Here is a 25,134-nt window from a genome sequence, read left to right on the forward strand (position 1 = left end):
AGTGAGGACAGAAAGCAGTGATTGGATCAAGCCAGAGCAAGCAGGCACACTCAACAAGTATGAACACACATTGAATAATACAGGTTTTTGACTTTGTTACTGTAAAAATAACTTTAGAAATGTACAGAGTTTGCTGGAATGCCAATAACAAAGTAAAGTTAAAGTTATTTTAATACATTACTTTATGTTAGAAACTAGAGCGGATTCTTAAGCTTCCAAACATATTATGTCAAAAAGATGTAGACAGCCACGTTATCCTAAACGATAATTCAACTTATCAATTATCAATTTTTTACATTATACAGCAATAACAAAACATGGAGTCTTCCGTTATAAAAAAATAAATGACATATTCCTTATAGTATATTGTAAAAAAAAGCCATAATAAGGTGATGGTCATACCAAGTAGAGGCAGCTGTGGAGGAGGAGGAAGCATAAAGGAGAAAGATGAGGTTGTCTCACGCTCATGGGCTTTCAAGGAGGAAAAATCATGCCCACAGGCATAAAGAGAAAAGAGAAAGTGAAATCCATCTACACAACTGATGATGGATGATGACCTGGCACAAAAGCAACAGGACGGCTGCTCCCAGCATGCACCAGTGTAGCACCCTCATAACTGTCACTGAGGGAATAAAGCAGCACAAATTACAACATTTCACACATTCAAACCCTTTACACATTTTTTTTGTCAACCTCAATGTTACATGTGTTGTTTTTTTTAGCTAATTTTTGCCAGGAGTTGATCTATGATTCTTACTTTTAAAATTAAAACATTTTGACAAATAAGATTGACTTGCTCATTCCCACTGTGAGCGAGTTCGATCAGCAGGAGGCTAATTGCTATTCACTTGAAAGCAAACTGTGTCATTAGCTGGAATTTTCTATGAACTCCAACAAGTACTTTTCAACTTTTTAGGTTCATTCCTTTAAAGATTGAGACCAAGGGACAATGGTGACCTAGTGGTTAGTTTGCGCACCCCACATATAGGCTACAGTCCTCAAAGCGGGTATAGCACAGGTTTGAATCTGATTTGTGGCTCCTTTGCCACGTCATTCCCCACTCTCTCTCTCTCCCTGATTTCTGACTCTATCCACTGTCCTATCTCTCTAATGAAGACATAAAAGCCCAAACATACATCTAAAAAAGAGGCTTGATACCATGCTTATTGTTTAGCTTATCTAGCTTAGCTTTAACACCCAATTGAGGAGAAACAGCGAACATGACTATGCACAAACTGTAGCATAATCTTTGCACCAGCACCTCTTAAGCTCTTTAAAGACCAGTTGAGGTTGTGCAACCTCTCTGTCCAGTTCTCAGCACTCATGACCTCACAGATGATGCAGCAGGCCCATCAGCCCCTGCTCTGTGGAGCCAGCAGTGCAGGGGTTTGTTGCAGTCCAATGGACTGCGAACCAACAGGGCAGATAGGGACTGACACCGTGGCTAAATCCCTACTGTTCTAGCAGCACATTCCTGAGGCACGACTAAGCCCAAGGAAAGACTCGGCGAGGAAGCATCTGATCACTTGTCACTGTCCTCTTGTAGAAAGAGAGGCCATAGACCCGGCAGCCTGGCTAGAACTTTTAAGTTTGTTCTCTTTTTTTGTTATGTGGTACTTCCTGTTTTTTAAAAATCTTTCTTTGAAGATGGTTGATTGGATATAGGTTTCTTCTTAGCAGGAGAATAATTTTTTAACAAAAAAAACAAAACAAAAACATGGGATAGCCGACATTGATTCACACGTCTAATTTAAGATATAGTGCATTCTTCACTTAAACTACATTTTGTCAATTTGTCGTTTGGAGTAGTACAAAATGCAAAGTGCATTTAAAAATGTATTGGTTTAAAAAGCTGGAAACATTAAATAACTAAATTATTAAGTCACTAGCAATCATTCACATCATGTAAGCTTCATTTTGTTAGAACTGAAAACATCCTGCTGTAACAGAAGAAAACAATCTGACTCACTGTCTGGCTTCACTGAGTGTGACGAAAACAAACCTTCACAGAAAGAAAACTTTACATTGATGGCATCTTCACCCTGAGGTGCACGATCACATGTTTCATATGTATGAGGACAGAGCCTCAGGAGTTTCTCTGACCATATGAGGAGTCACAGTAAAGAAAAGAAAAACACGAGACAAATAGAAGACCAGGAAATGTTTTAATTCTTCCAGAATTTCACAGGAACACACATCTGTGTGTGATTGTGTGATAAGAACCAAGACCTTTTAAAGTGAAACCCCACAAAACGAAACTTAACTACAATCATTGTAGTAGAATGAGTTTTGTCATTTTAACATACTTATCTTTTTGCTGTGTGGATATTTTGGGTGAATAAATGGTATTCAATAACTTGGGAACAAAAATCCAACTGCTTTTTAAATAAAATATCCTGCTTTAGTGAAATGCTTTGTTTTAAACTAAGGTTTGTTTTTGGAAGAAAACACTTAATAAATTGATGGTTGGGTAATGACTGGGCAAATATTTATGTATATGTATATGATATATGATGTTGTGTTAGCTTATGAAGTCTGCCTTCAAGACCCTCTTAAGAATTTTTACACATTTTACAACATTTTAGTTTGTTGTTGTCAAAGCACCACACTCTGTATTTAAAAAAACATGTGTATGAACAGCACTTTGTCTTCACTGGGAGCAGCACCTTTTTCAAGTATTGCTGTCACTGTGAGGTTGAAGAGGAGACCAGGCGGTCTTTAAGCCAACCTGCTGCTAACAGCGGCCCTGTGTTTAAAATCATGTGATTTGTATCACTTTGAGCATGAAACTGCTACTGGTACAAAAGAAAGACCGCAAAACTAGGGAAGCCCTAAGCAGACCTGTATGGTGTGATTTTTGATTGTTTTCTAATTTCCTCGAGATAACTATGCTGGTCCCGAGATCCCGGGATCACAACTGATACTAACTTATCACAGGTTATATCTCTAAATAATAGGATAAGGCGAGATCTTGGGAAAAGAACCAGAAGTTATTGTTTATCTCAGAAAAACAAAGTACATTAAATGTATGGATGCATGTCTGCTAAGGGCTCCCATTAAAAAAAAATAAAAAAATTCCTCAATCCAAAGAGATTTTAAAATGACATTGTAAAGCGTCTGGCTCTCTGCACTCTCTGTAATGTCGGTGTTTTTCGGCGGGAGTGGATTAGTGCAGTCTGGAATTCCTTCAGTAACACATACAGAGCAGAGATCCCACCCTGGACTCGAAGCCCCAGGCATTACTACACACCCTCACTGCAGGAGACATGAGAAGGTTTCCTTTGTATTAAAGGAATCCAAGTTTTAGACGCATTCATCAGGCACAATATCTCTGAATCTCAAGTCTTTTGAAATATGAACAGAGGTTGTGAGAGTTTTGATCCAAACATCTTTTTATGATATAGCTCTGCTGGACACCAACACTAGCTCATGGGCTTGTCTAGTTTTATAAGATGGGCATTGCTAAAATATACCCATAACATTTGATATACTTATGTAATCTGCCCAGAGTTCAATAAGAGTCACAAAGATATTTTGTTTTTATTAAAGACAGAAAAAGAAGGATTTAGTAGGACCCAAGTGATTAGGGATCCATTAGCAGGAGGCCCCAGATCACGATGAGAGAAACGTGACAAACCCAAACACGAGAGTCTTTGAACTTTCCATCACAGAGCGTCTGCTTCAGACTGACACAATCATCTGTTCTGCTGCAGACTTAACCGACCTGACGGAGCTTTATTGGAGAGTTCGATGTGCGTTCTGGTTAGCTGAGGGGGAGGGACGTCAAAAACAGTTCAGTGAGAAGAGAGGAGGTAGATACCTGTTGTCCTTCTTTAAACAGTCTGTGGTCGAGGATTGTTGTTCAGTGTGATCAGTATTTTAATCTCATATTCTTTACTGTTATTATACAAACAAACTGAGGTGTTACCATAACAGCTTCCTCGTAACCATGTGAGCATGGCTGTGGACTGTTGGTCTTACTTTTATTCATAATCTTCTTTCATACCATACATGTGGTTTACGGGCTTCAGCTTCAAGGTCCCTGTGAGGGGGCGATCATCGGCTTGCAAAGACTATTTACTGTTCAACACATGGACGTAGAGTTAGCCGAATTACTCATTGTTTCTGAAGCCAAATGATGGTGGTCGCCATATTGGAAATGCTGACTCTACCTCACTTTGGATCAATCTAGAAACAGGCAGAGGTGGAGCTGAGGCGGGCCTTCACTCCTACAAATGCAAATGTATTCATAACACTTATCCATAACTTAATCTGAATTGATTCATTCCAAGAAAATCCAAATGTAAGTTTTGAACCATTAAGAAATGTGCCGTCAGGACCAAAGTGTTTAGTTTTTTTTAATCCAGACTATAAACATGTTTGCTTCTGTGGGAAGTATGGGCTCTAACGTGGATCCAGCCAGCCGCAAGTGATCTTCAGGAACTGCAGTTTTGTTACTCTTTGTTACTCTGTGTTGGCTTTAATTTCTAACGCTTGAGGATGATACTAACTGCTAACAGCTGTTGACTTGCACTGAAGCATGCACTAACTGATTTTAAAATGACCCTATATTAAAATAACACATAAATATTTTCTGCAGAAGTGTTCAATATGTTCATACAGGGTTTCAAAACATATTTTAAAAGCTTTAACCAGCTGTATCAAAACGTCCCAACGCAGAGAACACATTTCCTGCAGCTCTGCAGAGTTCAGACATCTTGAAGTGAAACATTCACTCATAATTAGTCATTACATGCATTTATTTGAGAGGAACAAATTTCGCCATACATATCTTTGTGATTACCAGCACATTTCAATTAAGTTAACAAATTATCATTAAAAATGTCTAAAAATTAAAGCATAACAAACAGTGGGGGCAAACTATCTGTCGGGTGGAGAGAAGCAGGAGGGTTGAACGGTGCAGCTTTTCAGAAGAAATGAAAAACAAACCTCTCTCACCAGCCATCCTGAACACACATGAAGCTGGCATTTCATAGTAAGTCTCGCTTTGGAGAAACTCAGGACAGGACATGGATGTCGTCTGTGGTTTTTCTGAAAACAACACAGCCACCAGCACCCCCTTGTGGCTACAGCTTCACTCAGCAGAGTAGTGTTCAAACATTTGGAACGTCGATGAAAAGTATCAAGTTTGCTGCTTCCATTTCTTCACACTGACTGACACCTCCGTAATCAACCACTACATCATAATAACCTTTCTTCCAACACAAATTACCCCACCACCCCTCGGAGAAAAAAAATACTAAATATTTGCTCTAGTTTGAATCTGAAATATACATCAAAAAAGGGGCTAAAACGCAACCCCAGAATGGAAACAAAGGGATAAAATAAGGATGAAAGGGGGGAAATGAATGAGAAAAGGCTCATATAGCTATGAAATAAATACAAAACACATGATTTCTTAAAGCAGCCAGACAAAACAAGACAAAAAAAAACAAAGACTGAATCTGAATCAAAAGAGTGAATAAAAGGTGGTGCGTTGAAGGCAACATGAATGACGAGACGGAGCGGAGAACGTGAGATATTGAAAAATGAGCAAGAGGAGAGGGAGGTGACGACAGAGCCGCTTTTTTTTTAAACATGAAAAAACAAGTAATAGTGTCTGAAGTTGCAGAAAATCATGTGATAAACTATATATTTCCTAAACTGTAGATAACTGAAACCAAAGCACACATTTTGCTATCCAACATTTAGGGTTTTTTTTTTTTCAGCTGAGGAGCAAAGTACTGTGCCTTTTCATAAATCTCGTCCATGTCAGGTCTGACGAGATTGACAAGAGGTGAGGGCGCTGATTCCTGAGGGGCCAAAGTGAGCGGAGGGCGAGACAACATTGAAGTGGGAGGTCACTTTGGCAGAGGTCCATTCAGAGTTTTTCTTTTACTTCCTGAAGCGGGGAACGTGGGAACACAGACATGAAACGCAGACATTTAAACAGACATGTTAACATCTTCAGCTTCCTTGGACATAAAAGCCTCTGACGGTGACCTACTTCCACCTCAAAAAGTGTTGAAAGGCGGGAGGTCGGGGGGGGGGGGGGTCCATCACTGGTAGTTTGTCTTGTGATTGTGCCGTCAACCCCAGCTTCCTTATTATCACCATTACGTCTTTGTATGTGTGTGTTATGATAAAAATCTTAGATGCTAGTTATTTCCCAAACTACAGTGGACATTTACACAGGAGAGAGAGCAGTAGGTCTGTGAGAAAGGTCTGTCTTTGGTTAGTGTTTTGTCCCCCATTCCTCTTCTTTCTCACTCACAGGAGGCTTTCTGTTCGTAAAGATTGCAGATTGACAAAATGTAGTGATAACAGGGTGATTTTATTTCTTATTTTCTTTCTTCCTTGTAAGTAGTGTGCGTATGTGTGTGTGTCTGTCATAGTGATGATGATGCAGATGATTCCTTATTTGTCACAGCCAACATCCCAAAGTTGATTTTGTCCTGTGTCTTCCCATATAGTATATTTGTGTTATCAAGCTTTGACTGTAACACCACCTCTTCTGTCCGCTACAGAAAGTGTCTGTTGGTGGTAAAAGTCAAAGAAACAACGAAAACGTTTGAGGGCAACCGGTCACGTAGCAGACCCAGACAAACTATCCAAGTGCTGTTTTCTCCTGTCGCCACCCTGTGGATCCCTGTGGAAGCAGAAAACAAACAGATTAGTCCTGAATGAATCAGGGAACATTACTAAACTCAATAAGAGAAAATAAGGTTATATATGATTGTTAAGCAAGAGGGTGTAATATGTTTCAGACCAGACCAAAAGAACCGCGCTCTTTGCTATGAGCAGTGATCACTCTGAAGACACTGCCAGCCTTACACCCCCGTCTGTCTGGCCAGAGCTTTCGATTCAAACTACAGGCAAATATAAATAGTTGTTAAATGTTCAAGTTGGGAGAAAAAAAAACAAAAAAATGTTGCCCCTTGAAAAAACATGTGCCAGCACAACTGACAAGGACAGTAGGTCAAAACGATTAAAGAGCTGTTCACACATGCACTCCTCATCACAGGCCTCCCAGAGATCTTCCTGACTTGCCTCTTGGCGTTAAAAGTAAAAATGTTGACATAGAAAATGACTGTTTCTGCATTAATATCAATGCTATGTGTAACTGGATGAATTTACAATATCAATGAAGGAGTGTCAAATCTCACAAGAAGAAAAGATAAAAAGCAGCTTCACTACGTGCACATGAATTCCAACAGTTGCTCACAGGTTTCATCAACCCCACCTGTCTGCTAGCCCGCTGTGAACTTTCCAGAATACTTCCTGCTGTGTCCCACTTTGGCTTACACTGACTTCACTCAGAAATTTTACAAGAGGGATAGAAGGAAAACGTCTGGGCAAAAAAAACGAGGCCGCTAGTGTTCACACATGCAGCTCAGTCAGGAGTTTTCTTTAAGTATGAAAACACCAAAAGATAACCCATAAGCTGGACAGAAGTTTACACATGACAGACTGGCAGATAAAAAGTGTTTGACTTTAGTTTCTAACATGAGAAAACTTTACAGTTTGGTATTGGTGTGGAGATGTATTTATTTTCACGTTCTGTTAATTCTAAATGTTAGTACGTATTTTCATGGATTCATTCATCTTGATCATTTTGTGGACATCTCTTTAAATTGTGTCAACCATCTTAGGGTAATTCTTCTTTTGGGTCTGTGAAGCTGTAACCTTATATGGTGAAACATGTAAATCGTAGCAGATCTATGTTTGGATAGGAGCCAACCATATGTTGTCAGCAACTGTTTGCTAGACAGAGAGTCTACATCTGTTACGTATACAAATCAGTGCCATGTCATCTTTATTGTTTTATAGTGATGTGCCCAAATAGAAAGGAATTTGTGGGCTGTACCTTCTAGCAGAATATAAGCCACACTATGTAATGAAGACTTTGCCATTTAGCCATTTTGCCCATGATGGCCACTTTGCCAATGATTGTCAATGATTGTGAGATCTTGGTCAGCGATGGTCTGCACTTTGTCAGCCATGTGTGTTGTGTTTCTGTGTTGTCTGACCATGGCTGAATAAATCTAAGATGATCCACAGTCTGTTTCACGATTTCATAATTGTCCATCTACTACAGAAATAACCCCCACCTAACACTAAATGACTGGAGAGAAAGTTCACCTTACTCCTCATGGTGCATCTCTACCAGTCTCCAAACTGGCCTCTAGCAGCAGCTCCTCCAGCTCTTGTCCACAGCTGACGCTCACTACGAGAGAGACACATGGGAAGAATTACAAAACGTACTTGTAGTGACTAACCTAAGATCTTCACAGCAACAACCCACTGCACATATAACCGCTTATTATCTTATCATAGATAAGTGAGTAATTACAGCGACCTACCATGCTCCATCACACAGCTGCCTGGTTTGGGACTTTCAGCTTTGAGAAGATGGAGGGAGAACTCAGTCTTCAGGCCGTTGGGCAGAGCTAAGTTGACCACCTCTTCCTCTTCTTCCTCCTCCTCCTCCTCCTCAGCCTTGGAACAACCCTGGTCCTCGTCTGCAGAGCTCTCATCGGGGGAATCCTCCACTTTGACCGCAGAGATGGACACAGTAGAGGCAGGTTCAGGATTCTCTGAGGCTTCCCCGTCCTGAGGACTTGACTCCTGAGCTGCATCTTGAGTGGCAGATGGAGTTTCATCAGCGTGGAGATCAGTGTGGAGAGCTGGAGCAGGCTCTTCTCCCTGTTCCTCTGCCTCCGTTTGCTGCTTTGGACTCTGCTCCTCTTGGCATGGCTGGCTGCACTTTTCCTCTGTTAAACTTGGTTGGTCATTTTCGAACAATGTGGCTGGTGCTTGCGGCTTCCCCGGCAGTGAAAGTGACTCGATTTCTTCTACTGTTTGGTTCACGGACAGAGACTCTTCTGATGCAGATGCAAGTTCATTCTGTAGCTGCTCAAGAGTAGATGCTAAGAGCGGCTGCTGCGTTTCTGCTGCAGTGATCCTGGTGTTGAGTTTGTCTAACTGTCCAGTCTCTTGTGTGCTTTCAGAGCTCAACACCTGCATGTCATCTGCTACACATTCTTTCTCCTCTCCTTGATTCTGTTCTTCTACACATGTGGGCTCAGTTTGGGGGCTTTCAGTGCTCTCCGTTTCCTCTTCTGTGTGCTGCACAGACGGGGGATCTGAAGGCAGGGCTGGACTTAAATCTGTCACCTCTGGGTCTAAAGTGCTAGCCGCTGCATCCTCTGTGGCTGGATTGGTAGATTGGGGTTCTAGTGTGTTGGCTTGTGTGGTATTTAGTGCAGGCTCCAAGTAAGCTACAGGACTTTGCTTGGTCAGTTGACAGTCCGATGACGGCGCAGTTGAGCTGTCCTTCACGTCCTCCTGTGTCAGTTGTGTTTGAGATGAGGGTGGTGGCTGTGTCGGCTTTGTGTTCATGTCAGCAGGCTTCTTTGAGCCTTCTTTAGGAGCACTTTTCTGCAGGAGCTGTAGCTGCTGCTGCTGCTGCTCAGGAGGGCTCTCCACCCGAGTAACCATAAAGATTTTATGACCTCTTCCTGGACTTGAGACAGATATACAGCGACCAGGGGATGGAGGGGGACCGGGAGGAGCAGTAGATTCTGTGACGGTGATACCAGAAATGACATTCTGCCCCCCGGCAGGTGATGCAGACGGGGTTGAAGATGTACTTGAGGCACTGAGGAGAGGCGGTGCAGCTGCTGTCTGGCTTTCAGGAGCAGTCTGGTTTAAGATCGCGCAGGAGTTTGATGTGGATGTGGAATTTGTTACCACCTCTTCCTCATCCTCCGTGTCAGAGTCTGACTCGAGGTTAATTTTGGGAACATTTGTGTCAGAGCTCTCTCCTGACTGGCTACTCGTCTGTACCTCATTTCCAGCTGTTTCAACTTCTACCCCCTCTTTCTCCTTTGTTTCCTCTTTCTCCTCTGCTGCTGCCACCTCCTCTTCTTTTTCTCTGACCCCGTCCTCTGTGGCGATTTCAGCCATAGACGCAGACTGCCTCATCTTCTGCTCTGTTTCTTCCTTCTCCTTGGCAAAGATAAAGTTTCTCTTGCAGCCGTTCTGTATCTCAGTCAGCAGGGCGCGCTGAGTTTCAATGAAGCTCTTTACCTGAGAGACAAAATAAAAGTCTTAAACATGCTGCAACACAAACCACAAAAAAAAAAAAAAAAAAAACTAAACACAATGTAGAGCATTTCCTACAATTACTTTGAGGTAGCAACCTCTATTAAGTCTGCTGTTTAAGACAGTTATATTTCACAGCACGGTGTTCTTTGAATAGCTGAGGCTGGAGGCAGCTGGATGGCCTTTTCCCATCATTTCCTGTCATCTCTCCCTCGCCATTAATATTATAAAGCCCTGAAGTCCCATGAAAAGTAATGAAAATGGTTAAAGATTGTATTCTTATGTTTTGAATTTATTTTCTACAAATCCAATAAAAAGTAGAAAAAACCATAAGTCCAGCTCAATATTTTCAGACTTCTCTTAAAAAAAAGCAACAACAAGCATATATATTCACTTTGGCTGCCTTCAAATGAACCTCGTTACATCTGGGTTCCCAAAAGCAAAGTCATGTATGCTTCGTGTTTGAACATCATGAGAACTCAGGGGAGAATCACTCACTTTTTTTCATTCATGTTTTGGAGATGAAATTAGAAATAAAACAAGATTTTTTAAATCTCTTAAATAGTAGTAATAGGCCAACAATTGATGTAGAACAAATGTCCACATCAGATTCACTTTTTGGCCCTCTATCTTCTCTCCCCTGCCCCAATGCTCACAGTTTCTTTCTTGGGCTCCCGGTCGAGGTCCAGACGCAGCAGAGAGGTGTTGACTTTCAGGGCCAGTGACAGAGCCATCAGTCCACCTGTCTTGATCTCATTCTCTCGTAGGTCGAGGCGCAGCAGTCGGGGGCTCTCAGCGATGAATTCAGCCACAGCCACAGCTCCTGTAGCACAAACGACATAAAGAGACACAAGGAGATGTCAAATCAGAGACAGTAAGACTACTAACTGAAGCAGAGGGCATGGAGGGACGGGCTCCTCACCTTCACAGGACAGCTTGGTGGAAGCAAGGCCCAATCTGAGCACTGAGCGGTTAGCGATCAGTCCATCCTTCAGCTTGTGGACTCCTTCGTTACCCACCGAATTATGGCCGAGGTTCAGAGTCTCCAGACTCTGGGTGCATGGCTGATGGAGGAAGAAAAAAAAACAGAGAGAGAAGTTAAACAATGGATTGTGGGTATATTTGTTAACCCCTTTGTGTTTTTTTTTAGCAGCACATTTGGAACATGCTTCAATAAAGGGATGAGATAATGCTAACATTAAATCTAAAAATCCAGAAATTGTTTCTTAGTGTGCCCTTGTATTAAAATTGTAGCGTGTCCAAGTAGACTAAGATATTTCATGTTTATCTGATCTCTCAGACAAGTACAGCGGGTGTTTATACTGTAGCAAGTTAATCTAACGTCTGCATACGTGTTCTGTTTATTACCTGTAGAGTTCTGCTGTTTTTAAAGAGTGATACAGTTTACTTCTCAATAGGCTAATACATGAGAATCCTTTAAATTATCCTTCTTGATAATATCTTTAATGTCCATTTAAAAAAAAACACCAAAAAACAGGAGTCACCATAGAAAACGCTGCAGGCACTTTGATTTATTTGAACATCTTTTATCTGTTACTGCCTTCCAAAGGCTCAAGTAAGACTTTTTATATTTAAAAAAAAATGTTTTACTTTAAAAATACTGTGTAACAATTTGTGACATTGCTCTGAGGAAGGTACCATGCTACATTCTTATTTTAACATAAACTTAACCTATTCACAAGTTAGCAGTCATCCAGACAACTGTGCTAAAGGGTGTAAAATAAATAAATGATTTGCATGCATTTGAATGCTCATACTGTACATCTGTGCATGTTTATTCTGTGCACTACGTATGTGTCTGTTACGGCACTATAACTGGAAGTATTTCATGTGGCAGCCTCTATCTCCACGACTAATTTAACCAGGGATTTTGTCAGTATACATGCTTCTTCTACTTGTACTGGTTACTGTTTAATGTCCAACATCAACATGTCATTGTGCTGTGATAATCCAGTACACTGTGATTATCTCCAGTTTTAGTACTCAGCAGCCGGGACAGCCATGTAAAGATTTTGATCAGTGTGATTTGGGGTTTTAAGGCCATTCTTGTGTGTCCTGTAACATCTTTGCAGCCTCAGATAAAACCACCATCAGAGAGATTTCTTAGAAGAGATAAAAAATACTTATAAATAATAATCCATGAGGAATAGCATCATGTGTTTCCTGAAGCAATAGGACTTTTGTTTGGCTCAGTAGTTACTATAAACTAAGATCAAAGTCCTGATGATTATTTTGCTTATTTCACAGAAATTTTAAAAGATTACAAATGTCAGGGTAAAGGACAGCGCTCTAAATATGTCTGAATTCTTTGCATCTACATCTGCTGTTAATAAAATGTGGATTTGCACAGGAAATGGTCAAACTGTCACAGAAGGAGAAAGTTTATCTCGCTCTGACAAGGCGATGACTGTAATGACTCAGCAGTGTCTACATAACATTTAAATGCTGTTTTACTTCAGCAACCATGAAATAACGAGTTTGACCTTTATGCACAATCACTTAACAGACGATCTCTAGAATCAAACTGCAGAATCAAACTGAGATGAAGTGAGGGAGACATCTGCTCATAGAACGCTTCAGAGTCCTCCCTCTTGGAGTTGATACAGAACACACACAGCCATTGTTTGTCCTCATGAAACATCTGATAGGTGTGGGTGTAGACTGGCTTTATTGTCCCCCCCTCCACAGTGTGTGTGTGTGAGTGTGTGTGTGTGTGTACCAGTGCAGCAGCTAGGTATCCCATGCCGTTGTGTGTGAGCTGATTGTTCCACAGCACCAAAGTGACGAGGCCTTTCCTCTGCTCTTTTAGTCCTTCACAAACATAGGCCAGACCTGCAACCACAAAACAAAGATCGAGTCAGAGCACTTACATATTGCCAGTTGGAGGCGGAATATTTCTGCCCCTGCTACGCCTCGACTGCAATGTGTAACGTACGGAGACAGAATGGTGGGGCGAAGTCCTTCTGCCCCTGATCAGCCTTCGGAGGTAGTAACACAGACGTAATGAGGGGGAGACGATAGAAGATAAAACATTGGAGCGAACAATGTTTTATATGCATTCAACTTTAAAGTCAATCTGAACAATCCTGGTGTGCACTGGATTACTCTGATCTTAAAAAATGAACACTTAGTCATGCCATACTGCAGACTAATTATTAACACTCGATATACCTTTCTACAGTACTTTTATTGCTGATATTCTTTTGATTCTAACTTTTGCAGTTGAGACGATGGATCTAAGGGTTATGCTCAATAAAACAAATATTTTCAACAAGACCCTTCAGACTTTGGAAAACATAGCGCATCATAAAACCATTGTGTTACTATTTCTGTGTGGTGCTGTATCACTGCTGCGTACCTGAGTCCAGGATGTGGTTGTTGCGCAGGTCTAGGATCTGAATGTTGTAGTTAAACTTGAGCAAGTTGCCAAGTTGGGCTGAGTCTTGCAGACCGTTGAGCTTGTTGTCTGCCAGGTACAACTCCCGCAGGTTCATATTCATCTTCAGAGCTGTAGCTGCACAGATAATAAAGAAAATAAAATAAAGAAATGAAGGTTAGTGCAAGAAGAAACACTGAATGTCTGGAATAGAGGACTCAATTCAGAGATTATGATGTTCAGACCCTGCAGGCAAGGCTTCCCAAACCTTACCCAGTAACATGAGCGGCCTGCCAGTAAGGCCGGCGTTCTCCAGGTGGAGGACTGCCAGGCTGCCGCTGATCCTGAGCGCTCGTGCGACAAATGGAGCCGAGTGATCCAGCAGAGGAGTGTTACGTGCATCCAGGTACTGCAGAGAGCTTGTCTGAGGGGAAACACCAAAAGAGAAGCAATCTATTTGGCAGCTCAGATAAAAAATGAGAACAGAAACCACAAAGGATATGAAGTATGTCCGAATCACTGTGATAAAGTTTCTGGCTGCAAAAAATTTGCACAATAACTGAAGCCAGGGATCTCTATTGTACAGGTTAAATGTGGATCTTGATCTGATGTCTACTGGATTTTACTAACAGACACATTACCACACAGATCCCACCTCTGCAGATTCTCAAAGATACCTTTGATCTTAATCAAGTAACCTTTTGTTACCCCTGATTGTAGCTGCTGTTGTAAACAAATGACAAAAACAGCTAAGAGCTTCAGCTTGGTGTCTCCCGTTAGCTCTTCAATCATCTTCAGACTCTTAATGTTTGTAGACAGGGGAATGCTTTTGATGCACACACTGATTGGATGACAAATTAGCTTTCCACACCGTTCTAGCTGTGTCAACAACAGGACTGTGCTGCTTGTACGTTTTCCTTAATCAGGTTAAAAATGATCAAATTAGTATTAAGAATGTATTGTTTTCCCTGCTGCATATCAAGCAATGAACAAGATCTTTGAAAACAAATTTGTGCTTTCTGTGATTATGTTGGTCTGTGTTGGGGCGGCTGTGGCTCAGTGGTAGAGTCCGATCCCCAGCTCCTGCCGTCACATTGGGCAAGACATCAAGGTGCTCCTGCTGCTTCACAGGAAACTGACCTGAAGATTTTTGTGTTCTTTTGATCACAAAAAGTTGATGTATAAATGTGTTTGCCCTGCAACCAGTTTGTCTGCCTAACACTAAGAAAGATTGCCTGAAGTTCAAGTACAGCTTAAAGGGCACCAGCAAGACTATGGAAGTGATGCAACGAAAGATCAGATCAAAGAGAGAGAAGGAAAGAGATGGGCACAGAGCTACAACAACAACAGAGCAGGAAATACTTCCTGTATCGTAGACGTCACATTTTAGACCAAACACCATCTTTCTCAGGCCAAATGAAATACAGAACAACAAATATAGCACCAAATTGGTGCTTGGGGGTAAAAAGCTTTTGCTGCAGATAGAATCACAACTTTTTTTATTATATATTTTACAGAAGATTTGTTCCTCTGTCTATCCTTGCTGCCTTCTCGTGGGAGAGATCGTCTTTCTCTAGATGCTGAAATCATACCATCTTTCTGTCAAAATCTGTAAGCTCCTTAATATTATATTTATAGTGGTGCTGCAGCTTTCATTCAAATGAAAAGCTGATAAAAATAAGAGGGACTTTCACAGTATTGTGCCGCTAACAGTGCTTCTCCAGATGACTTCTCTGTTTATCGATGTAGTTTTCTCTTTATACTGTAGTGGAAAAATACTATCTGTCTGTCGTCTTCGTTTGAACTTAAAAGATTAGGACGTTCGTGCGTCATTTAGCAATTAAAAACTGTTTCTCTGTATGGCCTTGGTCTGTATCTCCAATACAATTAAATTCCCAATTTGTAAACTTACTATGAAACCTGGAGGTTATGAGTATGAGTAGTACCTAAAACACCGGGGTCGGGTCAGGTGCTATATTCAAAATTGATTTATTGTACTCAGCTGTTATATGTTTTATACTGCATGTTGGTTCATTTTGTTCAGTTTTAAGGTTTCATTGTAGTCTGTGTTTGTTTGTTTCATTTTCTCACTTTTTTATGTTTTACAGGATTGGTGTGTCGTTTATTAAAATCCACAAATAACTTTTCCTCGTCTTTCTCTGTAGATGATTTTATCCGCCCCACGGTAGGACAACCTCTCACCTTTCTCATCATGTGAGCTGCGGCTTGCCATCCTCGTGTGCCGATGTGCTTGTTGAATGAGATGTTGAGATGTGTGGCTGACTCGTAATACTCGATCATGTCAAACAAGGCTGATGCTCCCTGAGAAGAACAAAGTGAGATAGAAAAGAGACACACAAAAAAAGAGATATGTATGTTAAACATGTTATTTTAGATAAAAAACTAATAGTTTGAAACAAATCTTATTGTTGGCCACAGTGTCAATAGTCCTTAAAAAGGTTGTCACAAGATACAGTTTGAAGCAGGTGTAGTTGCCATAGTAACAACCATACAGGTGAAGTGAGACCTGCTGAGGTGTTTCCATTAAGACTTTAAATAAGGTCAAAGGGCCAGTGTGTAGGTGAAACCAAAATGAACAATGAACATGTGAAAATAAAAAGTGTAATGCTCCCATCTTCTTTATTTATTATGCGGCCTTCAGTCAGACAACTTAAGTTTTAATTGTTTAAAATATTGGATGAAGCAGCAGAACATTGTTTGTGTCTGGCCTTAAGGCTGCAGCCTCAAAACTCCTCGCAGATATTTTTCACAGAATCTTAAACCCAGAGTCCGAGCCAGCTGGTGGATTTTGGGATGGAAGAGTGCAAGAATGCAGCACTAGTACAGAGCAGCAAATGGCAATGACAGAGCAGAGGGAGAGACTGGAAATCCTGCAGCTTAAATAGACCACAAAAAGAGAAGATGTGTTTGTCAGGTGACTGTGAGAATGACGCATGTCAAGTGTGAAATCAGTGCAGCCCGTTTTCCTGCCTGAACTAGCTCACAGGCGTCATCTGGTTTATTTTAGAGTTGGGCGGCAATTAAATGTTATTTGCTTTTGAATGAATCTGGAGAGTATTTTTTAAAAATGTTCATCATGAAAGGAAAATGTTCTAATACATTCAGAGAGACATAGGTGATATCTTTCACTGTTTTGTTTACTCTGATTACTCTTGTGTTTCATACAGAAAAGCTTCACCACATTTGTTGAGCTGGTAAAGCACATGTAATGCCTTATAAATAGAAGTTAAAGCAGTTAATTGAGTGTAAAACCATTTGTTATGATGTGTTAAACAAGAATTACAACAAATTCACTGTGGCGAATCATCAACGCTGAAAAGGGGAACATGAAGGACTGAAGTGAGATATCAGGTGAGGCAGCAAAGGGCGAGAGAGTCTCACCTCATACGATTACTGTAATAATCTCATTTTGGTTTGGGTGGTGCTGTATTTGTGCCTCTCTTTTATCACTCACTGAAAAACGGAATCTGTAAAGCTGTAGATGAATCTAGAGTGCAGGTGGACGGCTGCTTAATCTGCTTTCCTGCTTTCCCCCCCATTCACTTTCATTGGATAAAATGTTATCAGCACATTTGAACAAATAAAGGAGCTGTGTTATTCATTTGTGTGTATGGATTGTGTTATCTCTCACTGAGAAACTTTTTAAAGCAACCTGAACACCACCGAAAGCCTGTGATATTTTTTTATGTGCAGGATGACATGAAAATAGGTGGATGAGTTTCTTTTTCAGTGAAGCTGAGGAGGGGTAACACAGTCAGACAGGCTGCTAGCTTCTCCTAACCTTTTCCCCGAGAGTGTGTGTGTGTGTGTGTGTGTGTGTGTGTGTGTGTGTGTGTGTGTGTGTGTGTGTGTGTGTGTGTGTGTGTGTGTGTGTGTGTGTGTGTGTGTGTGTGTGTACTGGGCGACATTACTGAGTATACTCAAATGTGTTTATCTACAGGGTGGGGGAGGATGAGTCACATTGAGCCAATAAAATCAGACTTGAGTTACTGCTCCTTCCCTGTGCTCTTTAGAATATCTCTACAAAACTATTCTCTTCTTTCATCTTCCCAAATCATTCCCTACAAGATGCCAATGCTCTGCAGATATGACGCTCTGCCAAATCAAGCCATCCGCTGTGTCTCTCACACACACACACACACACTTCAGAAGATGATCCCTTCTCTCACTTCCCCTTTCGGTTCCTTTTCTAGCCAACAGTACTTTACATCCGCCTCTTCCAGCGAGACTTCCTCGATATGTTCTCCTTTCAGCGTGTTGTTTTCTCAGAGCCCAAGGCGGGCCACTTGAATCGAATGAAATGGTGACTCAATCACTGACTCATTCAGACTTCATTCACATTTCAGGGACAGAATTACACGTTTGGTGACCAAAGTGCGTACGTCACTCTGCATTTGTTAGGATTATGGGCAGCTTGTGTGTGAGTGTGTGTGTGTGTCTGTCTAAGCTTTTCTAACAGAAGGATCTGTCATAAGTATGTTCATTGTTGTTCATTGATGTCACTGCATCATTTTGCTACAATTATTACATAACAAGGCCTGCGCTGTATCATCATGTATGCAAAATTCTTGATGCACTTGAAGCAACAATCCTGGATTAAACTACGGTAGGTTACATTTGAAATGCGGTCATTCACGTGGACCTGGTGGTGTTTCAGTTCATGCAATGTTGTAAGGCTCCACTTTACTCTGTCAGTAATTTTTAGAAACGCTTTACACAGAACACACATCCCACTTCAGTGCTTGCACAATTGGATTCATTTGGCCCTTTTTACACCTGGTATTGTCATCTCAATCCTGGATCCTGTTTTTTACACCCAGTGTTTAAATTCAGTCACCTTAATATGCAAATTAAGCAGAGCAGGACGACTTGTCTATAGACATAGCACATCGTAGAAGTCATGTGAAACAAAGCAACCAACAGACATCTTTCATTCTAGCTAGGACTAACGGGCAGAGGTATTTGAACGTTTGACTGGCTGGGCGAATAAGGATATGATACAGACTAGAATTATACCTGACAAGTATGACATCTAGTCTTCTTCAAATATGCTCTGAATTTATACCACACAGGAAAGTTACAAAAATAATAAGGGGAGAAATTACTAAAACATCAGGGATAAAATAATCTGAAATTATTGAAAGTGACCCTGACAAACCTCTCGGTATGTCTATAGCTAACTGCAGAGTTGTGTCTGTGTGTGGTACAGTACTACACAGAGTAAAGTATTTAAACAGTGTGTGACAGGAAGTGGTCTGTGTTCCTCTGCCCCATACTGCAGCACCGTCTCTTTCTGTGCGTGTCTGGAGGGCTAACGTCCTAAATGGTGTTTACACAAGTAGACATCTGGAGTAATCAGAAATCCTATGACAAACACTCCACATCCTGCCAGTGCAGGACGAGTAAAAGAGAGGATCAGAGTATGACTGAAGGCAGAGAGGAGTAGTGGATGAGGCTGAGAAAGTGAGAGAGACATGAATAAGGATAATAGGTGGAAGGATGCTCGATGCCCTGAGAGGACTGACAGATGGGAACAAATGAGAGACAGTTTTAAAAGGCAGGATCTTCTTACGTCTTCATCCAGGTTGGTCTGCTCCAGGTCTATCACTTTAAACTGGACCCGCTTCAAAATCTCCTCCAGAGACTCACATGCTTTGTAGTCAAGCTTCTCACCTACAAAAAAAACACACACACCTCTGGTCAATTAATTCTGCATTAGCCCGAGTATGTTGCTGAATGAAACAAAGGTGGAAAATCTGTAGAATTATTCCTACAAGCTACATTTATAGTGTTGAAGATAGGTGGTGTTTTGGTGCTTACCTTTTAGATCTAAGCATTCATTTCGTTGTGTCAGGTCTTTCAGTTCCTACAGAGACAAAATAAAAGCAGTGTCAGTCAGTTCAGCTTCCGTATTGCCCTGAAGATGTAAACTTTGCTCTGTATGTTGAAGCTTTTACATCTTAAAAAGGAGGCTATTCATGAAATTAGCACTGGAGATAGAAGAGAGATAATGTATTTAAAAAAAAGATAAACCCTCGCTCAAAAGAGAAACATCTGCTGAAAACTTAACTCAAATACATATTGGTTTTATGAATCACTAAATATGACTAATGCATAGAGCTGAATGATAGCATCTTCAGATTAGACATAGAATTTGATGAACAAGCCATTCGGCAGAGTGCACATGGTATTAACTTGACAGCATTGCAAGGTCAAAGTTTTCCTTGAAGGTCATTGTACAGCCAGTGGTTTGCAGCTTTTCATCTAAAAGCTCAATATGTCTGTTTCTGCCTGCTCTACTTTTCTCAGCTTACATATTGTTAAAGCATTCAAATAAAAATTGACTGATGAGTCAAGTACAAACAAACATGTAGGAGTAAAACTAGATTTTAAGCCACAGGGACTCTACAAGAAGCTACTAAATAACTCAACATATTCCCTTTTTTAATTTTTTTACACTGCCATAGTTTAAGCACAAGACACAAATTGGTGGTTGATGGGTAGGGTGGGATAATATAACCACATAAATGACACAAGGTTTAAAGATTGCTTGCTCTTTGTTAAACATCCAACCTGACACACAAACTGTCTACCAGCAAATCCCTCTCTCTAGCTGGCCGCTCGCTCTGTTCAGCATAAACCCTATAACCTCTGCCCTTCTGCCATCACTGATCCGTGGGTGTGTGGTGTGAACATACTGATGATGGTTTAGTTGCACTGACAGTTCATGGCCTCCTGCGTTACTCCAGAAAATATGATGTTATGAGACAAATACCAAATCTAAAAAGCTTCATTGCCACGATACAAAAAACATGAAAGAAATTATGAAAACTCCAGTAACAGTAAGATGAAACAATGGAATTTGTGAAATATAACTAGATCTAAAAATGTCTACTTTGTAAGCACACATATGCAGGCACACATTTTGTGCAAATTAACAGCAAGAGAACCCTCACCTACGATTAACTGAGGCACCTGTCAGTGAGGAAGACTTCATCAGTGTAAATACTTCTCTGAAAAAGCTGCCAGAGCCAAAAATAGTGCATGACGCACAGGGCGCCTCTGCACGAGTGGTGGTTTGGGTGTGTGTGTGTGTGTGTGCGCTGATGTGTGAATGTGTGTTGTGGGTGGAAAAACATGTAGCTGCTGAGTCCCCTTCTGATCTTGCTATTAAATTATCCAAGCATTCTTTCTTTACCGTGCTTCTGTGTTTTATTTGCACTGTTCTTTTAGGGATATTTAGCAGTCCTGAGGATGTGTCAGTCATATTATCAGCAGACCTGAAGTCAATCAAATACAACATCTGTATTGTTTAACTAGACAATTAAGGGGCATTCGAAAACTTGACAGTGGCCAGTGGTAAATAGACCCTATAGCCAAACCCAAACTAATTGATGGGATCCTCAATGACATCCTTAATGACATTAAATGGCTTAATGGAGGCAAAAGTGGAACAACTATTATTCATATATATATGCAAAAGTTTAAATGGGTTTTCCGCAGCTGTGTGACCAGATGGTCAAACTACTTACCACTCAGCTGGATTCCTCAATGCTGGGAATATTCAACTAATTAGAAATGTTCAGTGCTGCAAGAACCAAACCCAGTCCTATTCCTTCAAGAAAGTACAATCTCCAGTGCAAGAACTTGTTCTGGGGGTGAAACAAAGTTCCTGGAACTAATTTAAGCACTTCCCTTCATCAGGAAAGGGCTGCCATCAAAACCGTCTCATTATTTTTCTAAGCAGCTCAACTCTGTCGTAACTTGGTGAGTAACCGCTTGTTGTACTGTAACTTGTAAAGCTCAAGCAACAACTTGTTCTCTCTCCAACTTAATTGTTAAAAGGAATAAAGGCCCAGCATGTCAAATAAAACAAAACAGTTCAAATGGCTCACCACTATTATTTCGAAAATAGCAGCATGAGCATGAGGTCAATGCAAAAATGTTTCTTCTTCCATTTGTCACGATGCTTTTGCTGTCTTGTGTGAAGCACTTTGAATTGCCTCATTGCTGATATGTGCTACAAAAACAAACTTGTGCAAAACAACCTGATGAATATTTAGGAAAAATATTTTAAAGCATGGTCTATTGGCCAAGACATCCCTAATAATCTCAATAGCATGTTTTTTTAAATCCCATTTATTAGAATGACAATATGTCTTTGCATTGCAACAATAAGCCCAAAGTATCTGTTTTTGTTGTTGCTGCTTTTTGTCCATATCTTTTGCTCATTTAGTCCGGACAGACGGCTGTTCAGCAATGAGTCTGGATTTGTTTGAGGTTTCTGCCTGTTAAAAATGTCTTTTTTTCTATGTGCTATAGGTAATGGTCAAAGTACAAGAGTTAAAGTTTTTTCTAAGTACATATACAGCAAACTTACTCATTCCTGATGTAGTGAACCAGTCTAGAGAGAGCATGTTTCTGCATATTCAGAGAAATAAAGTGTGCATCCTGGCTGTGTGTAGGACATTGCATAACAGGGAAACCACTTGTTCTTAAGGGAATTGTGGTGGCGAAATGTGACACAAGGCTACCAAGTGTTCAGGACCCCAAGACTCTGCTGGAAGTTACTGCAGAGCCGGCATTTAACATGCAGCTGCTAAATAGTGACCCTTATAAAACCCACACTCGAACAACTGGCCAGAGAAATACATAGCCTATAGAGCCCCTGGCAAACAGCCACGTGTACAGTGCAGTTGGACTTAATAAAGAAAGCATTTAGAGTAAAAGAGGAAAAAACTGTAAAAGGCTGAGCTCCTCACTGGTCAGCCTGTTGGTCTGACTTGTTTATGTGGCTGGTTACAGTAAGGATGACTAAGCAAAAATGAGAGGGGGCGGTTTTAGACTAAAAGACCACAGCGGTAGAGAGGGATGGAGCGAAGCCAGACTTGCAAAAATGAGCAATCATAGAAACAGCTGAATATGGGGGAGGGAAGGATGGGAAAAGGTGTGATATCTCTGTGATCCCAAAATCCCAGGCCTATGTACTCCCAGTGGAAATGAATCCAGACTGCAGGACGAAACAAGGCTAGCAGCAGCCGATTAGCAGAGTGATGTGCTTTTCTACAAGTGGCTGAGATGTTAACCTAACGTCTCTCAGCTGACCAGGCGTATGGGGATTTCTTTGCAGGGTCTCTTGAATCACAAATGTGTTTCAATCTGTAACTCACTTTACATCACTCATACATGAAGCCACACCTGCAGGTACACATGTTCAAAGCTCCAGTGGAGAGGCCCAGTGAAGGGTTAATGAGTGTTTGCTGCAGTGACTGTTGGGCCAAACAAACAGGTCTCTGCTGCTATGGCTAGCATTGCCAACTCTCCCGTCTGTTCTGTCAGTCTGACTGGAGAGGGTTTGATTTAGTGTCAGGACATTCCTACAAAAAAACATGCATTCGTATGCTCTTATGTATCAGAGATATCTAATCCAACATTTATATTTTCAACAACGACAGGGAGATTCATGCACCCTTACAAAAGGGAGCACCAGGTCTAATTTTGAACAAGAAACTGATTTATCCTTTTCCAGGCAGTCTATGTTTAAAACTAACTTACACAAGCTCAGTTACTGTTTAGAGAGGCAGGACCAATATCACAATCCGCCTATAGCAACAAAGCAACAAAGAACCAGACTCTTTAAGCTGTTTTATCTGAGAACATGTAACACCCTCTAGTATCATGATACCACTTTCACTGTGACTGGTCGATCTGTGGGAAGTAGTTCAAAACTCAAAGGGAGGTTTAAAAGCCTCTTTTTGTTTTTCTTACAATAAAGTCATAATTCATATCCATTTTCTGTTCTCTAACAAAATATATAAATTCAGTAGAAACATTTGAATATTAAAATGGTTAATGTGCACCAAATCCTGTACAAAAGGCACAAGAAATATAGAAAGTGCTCTCAGGCTTCCCCCGCTGGGCTTCAAGAACTACTTATGCAGAGAGATTATGAGACACATGACTGTGCTGCCTAACCCACAAGGGAAGGCAGAAAAATGTGTGTCCATGCAGGGAGCAACAATCACTCGTGTTTGGAAAAGAAACGGGAAGGTTCCATTTTTACTGGAACAGGTTGATCAGGGTTATGCCATGGTGCATCTTGTTGTGCCCTAAAACAACAGTAACATCAACAGTAGCGTCAAGTGTTTTCATCATCTGAAGAAAAGGTTTACAGTGTCATTCTTGGAACAACACTTTGTCCAACTTCTCAGACAGGAACTTTTATAAAAGTTTTGGGTCTTCCAGGACTTCCTAAGTGTTCTCAGCCATCTTATCCAGCGTCTGGCTGCTCAGTGCACCTGAGTGCTGCACACATTACTTGTTTCTAATATAATATATTAATGCAGTAGAGCCCTGTGATACATATAATTATTTTGACTCAAGCTATTTCATTTAATTTGCACAGCATGCACTCTTTCACCTTCTTATGGCCCTACCAGCACAGCAACATGTCAAACCCCATAAGAGTGTTTTGAATGCAAAGTAAAGTGGAAATTTACCCCCTGTCTATATGACAGGGGGTTGGATGCACTGATACAGCCAATCATACTACCCAGTTGCAAAGCCAAACTTTACAATCAAAGGAAGCATTTCTTGACATTTAATTGGTCTGTCCAATTAAAGTTTGAATGTAATTGTATATTTTCTTTATAAACTTTTGTATTGTAAATATTGAGGCACTGGCTTCACTCCCTGATGACTGGGCAAGTTTTCAGTAAATAAACTACAAACACTTGGTGTCTTTGTTTATAGACGGGTTGATAGACCTAAGTTTGAACTTGTCTTTCAGTTATATTTTTCTTCTGATTCAAGCAATTGCTTGACCCTTTTTTATTTGTAATTGGCATACTTTTTATTTGTAAGTTACTTTCAATCAACCAATCAAAGCATGGATTTACTTTTGTATCCTACTATGATAGCCACAGTCAGCTTCTGTCTCTTTTGCATGAAGCTATTGAGGGATCATGCCCTTGCAGTTTTGCTGGGGTCTCTCTGGGGGGATCTGCAGGCTTAAACAAAGTTTGAGTGACATTTCTATCACCTGATGAAGCTTTTACTGTCAAAAAATGTCAGGTAGCAGCTTCATGACTAAGCTGTTTGCAGTGACGATTGCATCAATTATATTTGGAGTATTAAAAAAGGGGAAAGAAAGCAGGAGCTCAGCAGGCTGGGGTTGTAGAGGCTTTCAACTGCCAAAGGGATTTCACAGGGGATTAAGATGTCTCACGAGAGGTGGCAAATAACCTTATTTCAAGTAGAACGACTGTTCTCATTCAGCACCTCTTCCTAGAAACTTCTTAAAAGGATCAAATTTATGTTTTCCTTTCCCATCTGCAAACAAACTGAGTTACAGGCAAAAACGTGCAAGGCAGAAAAAGGACAAAAACAAGTAACATTAAACTGTTTTCAATTAATTTGAGAAAACTAACAATTCCCAATTCAATCTGAACAACTGTGTGGCAACAATTTTCCAAAGTTCATGAAGGTTTTAAAGTGTAGTTTGTACTGAAGCAGTTTAGGAAAGTCTTGGGACCTTTTCACATTTCAGCAACAGCGCCGTAACTAAGCCGCCATTACTTTTTTGTACTTTGATTTTGCGTCGTTGTAAT

The 25,134-nt window shown here is 40.7% G+C and overlaps 1 protein-coding gene across 2 annotated transcripts in view; it reads right to left on the reverse strand.

Annotated features, from left to right (window-relative positions):
* Nucleotides 1-4,742: 4,742 nt before the first annotated feature.
* Nucleotides 4,743-25,134, reverse strand: part of ppp1r37 (protein phosphatase 1, regulatory subunit 37) — a 38,837-nt gene continuing 18,445 nt past the window's right edge. The window contains exons 3-13 of one of the 2 annotated variants that reach the window (XM_020636107.3): nucleotides 19,346-19,391; nucleotides 19,098-19,198; nucleotides 15,707-15,826; nucleotides 13,778-13,928; nucleotides 13,487-13,642; nucleotides 12,848-12,960; nucleotides 11,030-11,171; nucleotides 10,764-10,930; nucleotides 8,364-10,092; nucleotides 8,148-8,227; nucleotides 4,743-6,649 (exon numbers count right to left, since the gene is read on the reverse strand). In XM_020636107.3, the coding sequence (XP_020491763.2) occupies nucleotides 8,151-8,227; nucleotides 8,364-10,092; nucleotides 10,764-10,930; nucleotides 11,030-11,171; nucleotides 12,848-12,960; nucleotides 13,487-13,642; nucleotides 13,778-13,928; nucleotides 15,707-15,826; nucleotides 19,098-19,198; nucleotides 19,346-19,391 (2,802 nt within the window). In that variant the 3' untranslated portion in view covers nucleotides 4,743-6,649; nucleotides 8,148-8,150. Of the gene's footprint in view, nucleotides 6,650-8,142; nucleotides 8,228-8,363; nucleotides 10,093-10,763; nucleotides 10,931-11,029; nucleotides 11,172-12,847; nucleotides 12,961-13,486; nucleotides 13,643-13,777; nucleotides 13,929-15,706; nucleotides 15,827-19,097; nucleotides 19,199-19,345; nucleotides 19,392-25,134 lie in introns of both variants that reach the window. The other variant, XM_065960069.1, reaches the window with a different exon arrangement.

Source organism: Labrus bergylta, chromosome 11, assembly GCF_963930695.1.
Source record: "Labrus bergylta chromosome 11, fLabBer1.1, whole genome shotgun sequence".
Taxonomy (NCBI): domain Eukaryota; kingdom Metazoa; phylum Chordata; class Actinopteri; order Labriformes; family Labridae; genus Labrus; species Labrus bergylta.